Source organism: Actinia tenebrosa, unplaced genomic scaffold (assembly GCF_029948245.1).
Source record: "Actinia tenebrosa isolate PJP-AT-01 unplaced genomic scaffold, QUT_ActTen_1.0 PGA_scaffold10__47_contigs__length_13832649, whole genome shotgun sequence".
Lineage (NCBI taxonomy): Eukaryota > Metazoa > Cnidaria > Anthozoa > Actiniaria > Actiniidae > Actinia > Actinia tenebrosa.
The window spans coordinates 250,389-263,611 of record NW_028292570.1 but is presented as its reverse complement, the minus strand read 5'-3'; the positions used below and the strand labels follow the sequence as shown (position 1 = coordinate 263,611).

At 39.4% G+C, this 13,223-nt stretch overlaps 1 protein-coding gene and 1 long non-coding RNA gene across 2 annotated transcripts; one reads left to right on the top strand and one right to left on the bottom strand.

Annotated features, from left to right (window-relative positions):
• Positions 1 to 1,920: 1,920 nt before the first annotated feature.
• Positions 1,921 to 7,617, bottom strand: LOC148912636 (uncharacterized). The gene is made up of 2 exons (XM_089026805.1): positions 7,460 to 7,617; positions 1,921 to 5,083 (listed from the first exon to the last, which is right to left on the bottom strand). Exon 2 carries the CDS (start codon positions 5,035 to 5,037, stop codon positions 4,267 to 4,269), a length of 771 nt encoding a protein of 256 aa, XP_088882931.1. The 5' UTR covers positions 5,038 to 5,083; positions 7,460 to 7,617; the 3' UTR covers positions 1,921 to 4,266.
• On the top strand, positions 6,569 to 7,144 carry LOC148912637 (uncharacterized). The gene is made up of 2 exons (XR_016119192.1): positions 6,569 to 6,753; positions 6,976 to 7,144. It is a non-coding gene; the product is annotated as an uncharacterized LOC148912637 (long non-coding RNA).
• Positions 7,618 to 13,223: the final 5,606 nt, after the last annotated feature.

The following is a 13,223-nucleotide window of genomic DNA, read 5'->3' as shown; positions in this document are numbered from 1 at the left end:
TCTTACCCGTTTTCTTTTATCCCATCAGATTTCCAAAGCAATATGCTTGAGATTTCCACCTTTGAGGACTTTTCTTTGTCGTCTTGCCTCGATTGTTGTAGGTTTTTCATTTCTTCTTCAATGCTCTTCAACTTGAACTGAACGGCAGCCAATTCCTCTTTAAGGATTTTCTTTTCATCTTCGAGTAGTTGTATACGTTTCTTCAAAATCTTCACTTCCTCGTCTTTTGCTTCCAGTTTTATGAGAAGATTATTGTTGTTCTCTTCGAGTTGCTTTACATTTTTTCGAAGCTCGATTATCTCGGCGTCTCTTTGTTCGAGTTGTTCTTTCAACTCGCTGATTTCTCCTGTATGCCTTTATCTCTAAAGACTCTAAATTCACTGCCGGTTGTGCTACCAATCTTGTGATAAGACAGGAGACAGATATTATTAAATATTATTAAACTTACAAACGAAAAACATGTAAAATGCTTCACAACCGCAAAGAATATATCGAAAGAATATTCGCCCTAAGACCACACTACGCCACTCAAGGGTTTAAAACACAACCACACGAAGCGAAAGGCCATAAACTACTTTTCTCCTTGACCGGGGTTTAATATGAAAATAAAAAAAAACAAAAATAAAAAGGAAAATATATTTGCCTTAAGAAGCGCTGGAGAGTCTGCCCCTTCGGTCGGTGAAATCTTCCTGGGAGATCTTGAACTGGTTCTTCATTATGTTTGACTCGGACAGCTCCAAGCGCTTCGACGTCCCTGTCCTGCAGTACTTCCAGAGTATTAGACATTGTTCAAAGCCTCAGTAAAGCTCGAAGTCTTGGTAAAGCCTGAGCTAGAAGGAACACGTCCGAGCCGTGGCAGGCTTGAAGTGGAATGATTGATATGCTAATCAATTCTCATACATTTATACCAGTGAGACCACTGACAATAGTAGAAACGGCTTCTACTTTCCGCAACAACTTTTGTAAAAAAGTTAGGTGTGAAATGCTCGTGCAACTTGTCTCTGTTGCACGAGAAATTGTACCGTGTGACAGGGGCTTAAGTCAGTACCGTATGATTCCCACTAACACGCTAACTATTCTTATGGGAAGTCATTTCAATATTACGGCATACCATAGACCGTGAACGTGCTTTAAGTCAGTACCAGCCAAAATTTTAGGGGGGGGGGGGGGGGCTAATTGAGTTTCTTTCGTCAACACAACGGAATACAATATAAAAAAGCATCGTTTTTCTGCTGAAGGTGGGCTTCAGCCTCCCTTTGCCCCCCCCCCCCCTCCCCTGGATCCGCCCTTGCCGTACGTTTCCCATACACACGACAGGGTGTTACTAAAACGAGTAACGGAGTAATGAGTAAAGAGTAATCAGAGTAACCAGAAAACGAGTAACATCAAATGTGTTATACATTGGAAAATCGTAAATACATAATAATGTATAATAATTAATCATGATTTGTATTCTCTGTTGTGTTTTATGTACATGCTGTAAGTCAGTATGTTTCCTACCCATATGATAACCATTCTTATGGGAAGTCATTTCAATGTTACGGCATGTATGTCGTACCGTGTATGTGCTGTAAGTCAGTACCGTATGTTTCCCACCCATACGATAACCATTCTTATAGGAAGTCATTTCAATGTTACGGCATGTCGTACCGTATACGTGCTGTAAGTCAGTACCGTATGTTTCCCACTCATACGATAACCATTTCCATTTCTTTAACGAATGTCGAGTCTAGAAATCAAATCCCAAGATCCAACCGAGCCGTATGTGAGAGGACAGTACACTATCTGCTACGCCAACCTTGATTCCTAATAGCTCCTCACGTCATTTCTTACCCCTGCAACTTTGATTGTGGAAATAATTTTATTTTTCTTCACAAATGATAATATAATAGTTGATAGTGGTAGAAAACACAGAACAGATTTCACAAGAAGACATGTGATTTTATTGGACTTCATTTGGTGATTCTTATTTATTTATAACATCTCTTTTTTCTGAGACAGACGATCAAAAGTATGACAAATTACATGGCTTAATCTTATTGTGACTTGCACAAGGGGCTTACACTGCTAGCTAACCTTTTTGCAAGAGTGCCTTTTTTACAGTCTTGTACTAAGTAGTAATTATTGAATAAAAACCTTAGAAAGAATATACAGGGACGCACCCAGGAAGGGAGCTGCACAACACCATCTGAGTACGTCCCTGGTAAACCTAGTCAAATATCTTATTAACAAATTAGATCTGGGTTCTCAGGTTATTCTCCCGCCTCAAAAATCAACTACTAAATTCTAATTCGATCTTTGGGCTTTCGCTACATGTGTAGCGTAGGGCTCTGTTGTGATTATTGCCCCATGCTGTGATATAACAGCCGTAGTTTGCATCAAAATAATATGAAATTATTACCATGATCCTTAAAGATCCATTTTAGGTTTCAGCTACCGGCTTTTTTGTTGACTAACTATATTTAGCTATTGAATATTCATAATTTGATTTGAAAAACATATATAAGCATGCATACGTAAAAAATGAAAGCAAAAATGGAATTGACGAATTTGTTTAGAGAGGGTGACACGTGACAGTTGTAACTGATAAACTTGAGGCCCTCTATGTTTAACGTCGCTGAATGAGACGGGACCACCATTTTATGTGGTTATCCGATCCATGGCAAAGGTTTAATCATTTGCAGATATTTTTAGTGCCAACGTGCAGCACCTTATTGAGCTTCTACTCAAATATCTTAAGACCATGAGCGTTGGTCTCGTATAGTACGTACAACAAACCAACTGAGCTAACTCAGTCATAATTATTACTCAATACTAAATATAAAAGCTGGAATGCTCGCGGACTATTCTAGTGCTGCCTGCCTGTATCTAAAATCTAAAAATTAAACCCTATTTAAAACTTATCTTCACAGAGTTTTTAAGTGTGAAGCGGTCAATCACGTATGACGCATGGTCCAAATCGAAAAGCAGTTCCGAACTGCTAAAAAGTCTGTAAAGATTTCTTCTTTTCTATCTTAATTTGAATTAATCATAAATGTGTGCATCCGATAAAAACTGTATCTATATATTTTTTGAAGTGCAGGATTCACTGCAATTGTAATAAGTGAATATCAAATTAGGTGTGATAATGTGCTTACGCACTTTTTCATTGTGTTTTGTCGGTTGAATACGTAATGTCTTTCAGAGTAAAATTGAATTCTATCAAATCATTACGTAATATGTACTTATTATATGACCGTGAATCTTAGAGCCTGGACACTAGCAAATCGAGCAATCTGATTGGATAGATCGCATCTCGGACTGGTCCAGATTCTCCGGTATTAACCGGTCCGATCGCATATTAATCTTACGGCGAAAATATTTTATCCTTTTCAATGAAAAGTGGTCATATAATAAAACTCTTATCAACCGAGCTTGGTCGGTCTGTACGGGATAATCTTGACCTCGGTCGGGTACAGACCTCCGTCAAGATTATCTCGTACAGACCTCCCGCTCGGTTAATAATATCTAATTATTGACTGAGTGGGAGGGCCATACGGGAAAATATTTGGCTAGAGGTGAATGACCGAGAGCCAAATATTTTCCCGTACGGCCCGACCTAACTCAGTCAATAAGCATTTTATCATATGACCCTCACGAAAGCCAAATTATGAAATTAAAGAAAGAAAGAAAGAAATAGTAAATCAAAGCTAAAAAGACAAAGCGCGCGGATTCGAGCAGGGCCATACGGATTCGTACGGCCCTGCTTACGCCATTTTCCAGAAGGTTCTTTTAAGAGCGCGCGCCCGGGCACATACGGTTCATATGATAAATACGGGTTACCATGAGATGCACACGCACCGCCGTGACTCAGTGCAAAATATTGATAAAAATTGATAAAAGTAGGTAAAAGTTTATAAATGATAGGATGGTGAAAATTGATAAAAACGAATATATACCTTAGAGCAAGACCATTGTCATATAAAGATAAAAAATAAAAAAGTAAAAAAGTATTATTTTTTGAGCAAAACAGGAAAAATTATTTTATATTTTTGAAAGCATAGACTGACATTTTTGATATTACCTTGTTGTACGGAAACAGTTATATTTTCATTAATCTAGGGAGATTTAGAATGAAATCAGTCAAAATTATTTCCAATTAATTCCTATTCGTTGTTGTTTTTTCCTCATTTATATGACAACGTTTTTGCAATTAGGCGTTATGTAAGCATTAAAAAAGCTAGCCCTGACTGCAGTTTTCAAGATAAGATCAGCTGTTTGGTGTTTCTAAAATGCAAAAATTGGAGGCTTCATTTTCTTTGAAATTTGGATCACTTTTTCGACAAATTGCTGCTTCTGACCTGGTAGCTTACTTGCAATATCCTTTAATTCTTCTTCTTTCAATGGACAAGGATGAGCCACTTCGTTCCTCTCTGCCAACATTTCTTCCATGAATTCAACTATCTTCTTAACCTCATTTTCATCTGGATTAATCTTCTCGGTTTGCAATTTTTCCCACCTTCTTTGAGCTGCTCTTTGATCTGATCTAGTTTCATACAGCTGTTTAATTTTTGCATCAATATCTCTGAGATGTGGCTGCTTGTAATCGTTTCCTTTTTCAAAGTAAACTGGCAAGACTTCCCGATACATTGCTTCCATTGCTTTCGCACACAGCTGACCAATGTATAGTATATTTCGAGATTTTTCCAACTCGTCGGTTTTAGTCATGTATTCATTCAACTTTTTTTCCTGATCTTGAGACTTCTTAGTAAAGAATTGTAATTCTTTTGCCATTTTTTCCAATTTTTCATCCATGGAATCGAATCGAGCGTCTCTTCCCTTTTGTTTATCTTCTAAACATTTTATCTCCTTCTTGAGCTCATTCACTTCATTTTCGAGAGCTTTTTTCTCATCTTCAAGCTCATTGGTTTTCTTAGTATAGCAGACACGATCTCTCTGTAGCCGGTGTTCCAACTCTGCTATCTTTGTCTCAAGACTCCTTACTTTCTGTTTTAGTTCTCCAATGTCGTCATTTGAGTCTCGAGTTCGGCCACTCATCTTCAGTATATCGGTAGTCTTGCTTGGGTTTCCCTTCTATGTATTTCTGCAATGAAGGGAAAAATCAAATCAAATTCTTAGCTTCCAATTTCCTTGCAAGAGCATTTAATTTAGATTTAAAATGATGCTGTGACTAGAAACACATGCAGTACGCGTCGTATTTCTCCTAACTTCTTAGTACTTCTCTCTTCAAGAACATGCGCGCCTTTTCTATTTCGTTAATATTTTAATTTCTGCAAAATTGATGTTTATAATTGTAATACGAGCGTGTAATGTGCATGATAGACATTGCAGGTTATTGCAACAAATTAGCTAGGACTGCACGTTAAAGCTTAACAGAACAAGAGAAATTGCTGGCGTATCTCAGCAGCTTCATGCATATGTATCAAATCACCTTTGGGCCCTACATGGCGTTTGTTGAGAACTTAACTTTATAACACATACATGAACACTGGGAACTATTTTTTAACACTTATTCAGCAGGCTATGTCATTTGTCTAAATCAGTGCAAGCTGAAAACTGAAGCTGTGATCAGCATCTCGGAAAAAAGGGGACGCCACTTGGTTCTTTTTTTGGCAATGATTACATTCATTACGTCAATTTGAATAATATCCGCAGTGCAACACTACATGTTCCTTGAATTTAAATTCTCTGTGTAGTTTAAAAAACATTTCCTTTTCGGCTTGTCAAAGTAACTCAAAATTTTGTTCTGCGATTATGTTTTGTCTTTGTGGTGTTTGTTGTATGTGCATGGATATAACTGCTCACAACTGAAAACCGCTAAAACAAAGCGAAAAATGTTCTCAGTGATTAAACCTCCACCTGAAACAATTAGAACTTTGGAAAACAAATCCTTTCATGAAGAAAAAGTAAGAAAAATCTTTATAGAGCTCACTTTTCGTTTTGCCAAATAACGGAATGACGTCACACTCGGTACTCGTATTTCAACGGACATTTCTAGATTGGACGCAATCATTTTTCCGTTTCAGATCATGTGTCATTCGAGGGAATGAGAAACTGGAGTTTGACATTCCCTAGAGTAGAATTTCTTTGATTAAGGGTTTTGCATGAGAAGACACAAGAATTTGGATACAATTCAAACAAAGAATCTTATTCTCAAGAGACTGAAATGGGGAACATTAAGCCCAAAGTAAACTGGAAAGGTCTAAATATATTCCAACAATTTCAATTTCAATTTGATGACAGTGACAAATGACAGTATGTCATTCGTCTGTTTGCTAAAATGGTTATTAGGGACGTTCATAAACAAAGATCCTATCGTCAGACTTTTTTAAACTTTTCATCAAGGTGAAAGTACATCCATTCTCGGAAACCCAGGGTTAAAATTCTGTCGCTCATTCCGAGAAGTTGTTTATCAACTAGACAAGCCGATAACTCGGCGCATGCGCATATCCATAATACAGTTGACTAGCCCGCGTTATACTTGTAAAGGCAAGTCTGATCTTATCCTGTCGGTCATATGTTAGTCTTGTGATGCCCGTACGTCTGATCGCACTCAGCTCGTACGCCTGAACGTACTCACTTCGTACGTCTGAACGTTTTCAGCTCGTACGTGATTAGAACTTTCACGACCGCGTAGCAAACTACTACATCTTTAACCATGTAGTGCTTAAAAGTATTTAGATTTCAACTATTTAGATGTAAAATAGCTAAGAATCAGTCACTCAGGCATGAATCAAACAAAGACGCGTAGAGGTATTTGCTTTTGTTCACAATGTTCTGGTAATATCCACTATTTTGTACAAGTACTTTATTACATGAAATTTTCGCGACACGTTTATTTCGCCATTTTACGGTGCGCGTTTTTCGCGACACTTAAATTTCGTGATTTTGGAAAATTTTTGTATTTTGAATCACTTTAATTTCGCGTTTTTAAGTAAGGCACTATTTTAATTAACTTATCCTTGAATCAAATAGAACGACTTCATCAACAACATCGTCAAAATTAACAAAAGATGCAGCGGCGAGTCTATATGACAACATTACTGACAACGAAGTCCTAAGTTCTTACAATGTCCACAAGAATTTCACGCCTGATTTTGTAAACGTTTCAGTGGTAATAAACGTATTCTTTCTTGATTATTGACATATTGTGAGGCACTTAATTTTCGCGTCATGTTATGTTCGCGACACTTAGTTTTCGCGTCACTTTAATTTCGCTATTTTTTTTTAATCGCGAAATTCGCGAAATTAAGGTGTCGCGAAAATTTCATGTAATAAGGTAGAAGCAAAATAGCAGCAAAATAGCTGTAATAGACAATGATCTTTCGTTTTGTTTCACGGACGTACGGAGCGTACACTTTACTGATATGAGATAGGTTACTAAACTAATGGTTAAGTTAGTTCAGACCTTTTGTAAAGCTAAGATATAAAGTTCCCAAATAAATCAAGTGTATCTTACCAGACTTGGTCAGTTCTTAACTTCCTCAAACAAGCGTGTGGAGTAGTGAATGAAAATACTGTGCTCCTGTCACCACTTTAAAGACTCTTGGAAGGCCTCTTCCAACGTGTTGAGTCAGATTATCTTTAATATTTTTATTAAAATAAAATGTGATCAAGTCTTATTTTAGTAAAAAATAATCTGCCTTAACACGTCTCCCCGATTAGTAGGGCACTTGTGCACGGCTAGAAGATTAGAGACATTAATAAGGTTATTATTATTATTATTATTATTATTACGTTTGGGACACTTTGCAAGAGTCTTTAAAGTGCTGGCATATACGGTATATTTCCGTTATCTTACAATGAAGTAAGGGGATACAAAATTTCGTGATTCGATACCATTTTGGCGTTGAATCTAACCAAAACGATTGAAGAAAGAGCGTAAATAAGTTATAACTTCCGTACGTCACGGGGTCAAATAAGGCCTTAATTCTTACCAATGACATATAATATGACTGAGCATGTCCCGACAAAACTCTAAAATAATTCTAGTCTACTTTTTTGAGTTTTTAAATACCATTATCAAAATAAAAATATGCAATTTTTTTTTAATATACTTTTTTCGCAGGATCGTGGAGCTCACTGGAGCGTACGATGGCAACAAACGATCGAAAAACGACCGTTTCCATATGATCTGATAAAGTTCAAAATTCCAAATTAGAGCTGGTCTTTCGATGTTTGATGTATACAGACTGAGCCAGTCGAGATTTGAGTATTCCCGTTTCAGATCATGTGTCATTCGAGGGAAAGAGAAATTAGAGTTGCGACACTCCCTTGAGCATAATTTCTTTGTTTAACGGTTGTACATTAGAAGACACATTACGCCCAAAGTAAACTGAAAAGGTCTAAATATATTCCAACGATTTCAATTTCAATTTGAACAGTGACAAATGACAGTATGTCATCCGTCTGTTTGCTAAAATGTATATTAAGCAATTATCTAAACGAGAACTCAATAAAGGGATTCAGAAAAGAGATAGTAGACTTTTGAAACTTCAAACCATTATTGATGAGAAAGAACGAGGCGTCGAACTAAAATCTGACGAACTCAGAAATGCTCACATTGACCTTAGAGCAACTGAATAGCGAGCTAAAAGCGATTTGGATTACGCTTGGAAATGAATCGGAAGATGTGAACGAAACTCGAAAAACTTTTCAATCACTTTTCTGCAAATTCAAAGACATTTTCCCATTTGATTAACTAACACTTGGACGTCATTCTTTAATTAGACATTTTCTTTTTACCCGACATGTTTTAGATAAGACTAGATGTGCACCAGGAGCTGCACTAATTTAAGAAGGGGGGAAGGGGGGGGGGGGGTATATTATGAAACAGAATTTTGGGAATGATGTGTATACATGAATAATGCTTTTTGCATTTGATTCTGCAAGTCTACATGTTTAGTTAAGTAACCGAGACTGTTTTGACTTGGAGATCTACTTGTAGTTTTCTGTTCTACAAACCTCTTTCAAATTAACCTAAACATTCAAGCCACCAAGGTTAAACTTGTCTAGATACGTGACGTTAATAGATTTTCAGATTAGATTACCGGGTTATGATAAGGACGAGCAATTTAACTATTTCTGTGCATTCAATGTTGTACTTAGTTGTGAACAAGGCTAAGGTTGTAGTTCGGGTTGTACTGGCAGGTAGTAGTATAGGGAATGGGGGTTCCAGCGCAATCTCAACACGGGCAAGACCCGTGTCAAAAATCCACCTACGGAAACAACCCACTCCAAGTGTGGTTGGGGGCAACAGCGCAAATATGTTAGTCTATATATGGAGTGCGAAGATTGTAAAGAGTTTGTTTATGATTTCTGTGTAAAGTGCTTGAAACCCAAGTTTGTACCTACTAAACCAAATAAGTATATTTGTTGTGACAAGAAAATGCAAATAGAAGACGACACGTCAGCACAGTGTTACGAATGTGGTAAGAATATTCGTAATGCCGTACCAAATGCTACCAAAGAGCAATATTACGCCAATGGAGGTCGTAAGAAGACCCCATACAAAAGAATAAAATACTTCCGAGACTGGATGAGTCATATCCAAGGTTTACATCCGATATATTTAAGCGACGAAGTAAGGAAGAAAATCATAGACCATTTAGAAGAGCCAACCCCACAAAGTCTACGGAAAACGTTGAAAAAATTAAAGCTAGGGAAATATTACAAAGCTATTCCCTATCTTTTGTCTGAAATTACCGGTAAGTCTATTCCCGAGGTTTCTGATATGACAAAAGCCGAGTGGATGTTTTGTCGGCTGAATAAGGATATTCCTTATTATCCTGATGTAATTTACGAAATATTTTACAAAATAGACCCCAACCACCCCCTGTTAGGATGGATTCCGAGAAAATAAAAATGCAAAACTGGCGTTTATTTTGCCAGAAACCCCACTGGGGAATGCATCGCGCAGAACACCAAGCTATCCCCAGTGGGGTTTTTTGCATTTTGGGCTTACGGGGCTTATTTCATCCCGCGCCAGAGGCCCTCTAGTACGTACACATATATCTTTCTTACGACCCACCAGAGGGTGAACTCCGGACAGCGTCCCGAGACACCCCCTGACTTTTCCAACTTTTCCTCACGAAATCCCCCATCGCGGGGTTGAATCGCACTTTCTACCCCTCCCCCCACGGTTGCTGTGAGTGTGGGGAGGCTTTTTTTTTTTTCACTCACAGCAACCGGTCCAAATGCGTCTACAGCGAGGCTCGAACTCGGGACTTTAGGCCTCCCCAGCTCCAAAGTCCCACGATCACGAGCGAACGCCAGACACATCTGGACGCTTATGTATGTGAAAATTATTATATTTAATCTGCATAATTTCTAGACTGACGTTCGATATGTAAATAGAATCCCGTCACGCTCTTTTCGAAGCAGATGTTTACTGAGCAAGCTTTCTTTGAAGCTCTTCTTTCGCTTCTTGATAGATCTTTTTGCGAGATTCCTCGGAAAGATCTCTTACGACTGTTTTTTTATTCCTTATGTCAGTCTTTAATTTCTCGTACTTTTCCTCTTCGGCTAAGATAAGCGAGAATTCTACGTCGTCTATCTTTCTGTCACGCAAAGCCTTTGAGACAAGGTCAGTGATCGTATTTACTTTAGCCCTTGACAGAGCTATTGTCGTGTCGTGTTTTGATATTTTGCTTGACAACTGTTTCATAATGCCCGTAGCAACAGCCGAAATAATACCACAGGCTGCCCCAACGCTGGCCAAAGGAACTCCAACGATTATTCCCGGCCCAGTAAGCGAAGTAGCAACGCCAGAGCCTGTTAACGCCACGGACATGGAGCCGGAAGTTATCGCGATTTTATGTAATATGCTTCGGGCTCTAGCATACTTTTTCCTGACCTTCTCATAGTGCTTCGTTTGACCCTCTAAGTAAGCGAGGATTAAGTTCGCTTTATTCAGACGAACGTTTTCGGCGTTTAGTTCGTTAGGACCCTCCTTAGGAAGTTCAGGATAGAGTGGAGGTGCTGATGGTATAACATCCATTATATATACTAATGTACGACGCTTTTGGGAATGATATACAGGAGCAGCCACATCACGACAACAGGGATTACTGGAACTGGAGGGCCTTTAGGAAGATGTTTCCGCACGCGGATGCTAGTAAGTTCGAAAGGAGACCCGATGGGATTTACTTCAACGGCTCCAGAATGTACAGCAATACGGACTTACAGCCAACGCTGGTGAAGCAAGTAGACGATCATCTGAAGCAATTACCGATTGTGCACCCCGTTCATAAACCACCAAAACCCGAGCATAAAGCACCCAATTTTCCTAGAAACTTATTATTAACCACGGAAGATTACTCATTTTACGATGCTGAAGGTGGTGTAAACAACTTTGAAAAATTGGTAACGCATCTAGAGATTTTAGTGGGTAAGCAATCATTTAACGTAGTAGTAAGGAATATCTTTAAAGAGACGATGTTGAAGCATACGTCAGGTAAAGAGGCCAGGGAATGGTTAGCAGGACCCAACATGCGGTATTGGCCACAGCAGTTAAACTTTGCTATTTGGGCTGCCACTAAAGGCTGTGGTGTTGCCGCGGACATGTTCCACATTTCATTTATGCGGTTTCACGTTGCCTTTACGGTAAGGAGGTTGTTGAAGGAGCTTAACGTACCCCTACCGGGAGATGGGGTATTTAATCCAATGAATAACCGCTACGACTCCGCAGCCCTGGAAAGGTTAATTAATGAGTTCGAACTGCGGCAAAAAGACTTTCGTTATAGGGAAGGTAAAACGCATGGGTTGGGTATAGTTTACGTATGGGGCGTTAATGGTGAGAAGCCAGCCGACTACGGGCATCAGGAATATCCAAGTAATGAGTTAGAGTTCAAAGATATGGGTGGTGATAAGGGTAATAATTCATTGATTACCAGGATTCAAACTAACTACCCAGGTACCTGGGATCCGTTCGTATTAATGAAAGGAAAAGGATTAACGAAAGCCGGTCGGGGCCGCCTGGATCGCAGCATAGAAGCTTACGTACGCGTCGTTTTGGGGGCGCAAGTAAATACCAGGTCGAGCATAATTGGAGACGCAGGCACCTCGAAAAATACGCGAGCCGAAGCCTTAACTTTATTCGAAACTGCGATTATAGAGGGCGATATCGATAAGAGTTCGCATCGTTTTCAATTAGACGTGGATAGCTCCAGGTTGAGGTTGGATTATGCCGTAGCCCCGGGAGTGTTGCTAATGCCCAGTAATTTGGTCCTCAACACCAATTCCGTCGTAGGCTACAATAATAAGCTTAAGACAGCAACTGAGGACATGAAGTTTGGGGCGAACGACGTGAACTTGGATACTACCAGGGGCATTCCCCATTTCGTGGAGAAGTCTAAGAAGGAGCACGTAGAAAAGCCCGCACCAAAGAAGGCGTTACCTATGAAAAAAACATACCGAGCGCCTAAAAAGGAGGAGGAATATGACCACAACTTACTAAAAGCCGGGCTAGTAGCTGCGAGCATTGGTCTGAGTTATTATATATGGCGATGAACAACCCCTACGTAACTGGAGTAGATTGCGTTTATACGACTTACACAGGCGAGAAAAAATACACCCAGGCGTCTTGGGTTGATGTCACGGGCATGTCCGTGAATTTGAATTACTCAGGAAAGAAATTGATATTATGCAGCATTTCTTTGGGGGCCGTTAGCAGTGCGAATGTAGGATTTCGTTTCTGTGACGACAATGGAGTATTACAGCCCATGCGCGCGAAGACAAACAACAGGGAGCCTACGCATTTCTCAGTAGAGCCGCCAACGAATAGCTCTGAGAATCTTTCCGTTTGGACTTTCCACATGGTTGCTGATTGCCACGGGAAGGTAAAGCTGCAGATAAGAGTAGATGACACCGGGAGTGTTTGCATAAATAGCATAGAAAATCAAAGGAATACTGTCTATAACCACATGACCATCAGCACTTTGACGGTAATGAGCCTCTAGAAGGGAACTTGTTCCCTGTAATATATGAATCCATACGTGAGGGAAACGCGTTATACCCACCGCTTAGATGAAGAGGGATATGACAACGGCGCTTGGCATGACGTTGGACTGTGGGTTGAGGTTGGGGGCACTGCATTGGTCATTTGCACTATTAGCATTAATGCAAATACGCATGCGAATGTGGGGTTTAGGCTTATCGATGAGAATAATAAGCCCCTGCTTCCTTATCGAACTTCAACGAACACCAGGAAAGTTACCCATTTT

What these genes read in the sequence shown, in the direction of transcription:
- LOC148912636 (XM_089026805.1), bottom strand. Translation starts at nt 5,037, where the DNA reads ATGAGTGGCCGAACTCGAGACTCAAATGACGACATTGGAGAACTAAAA.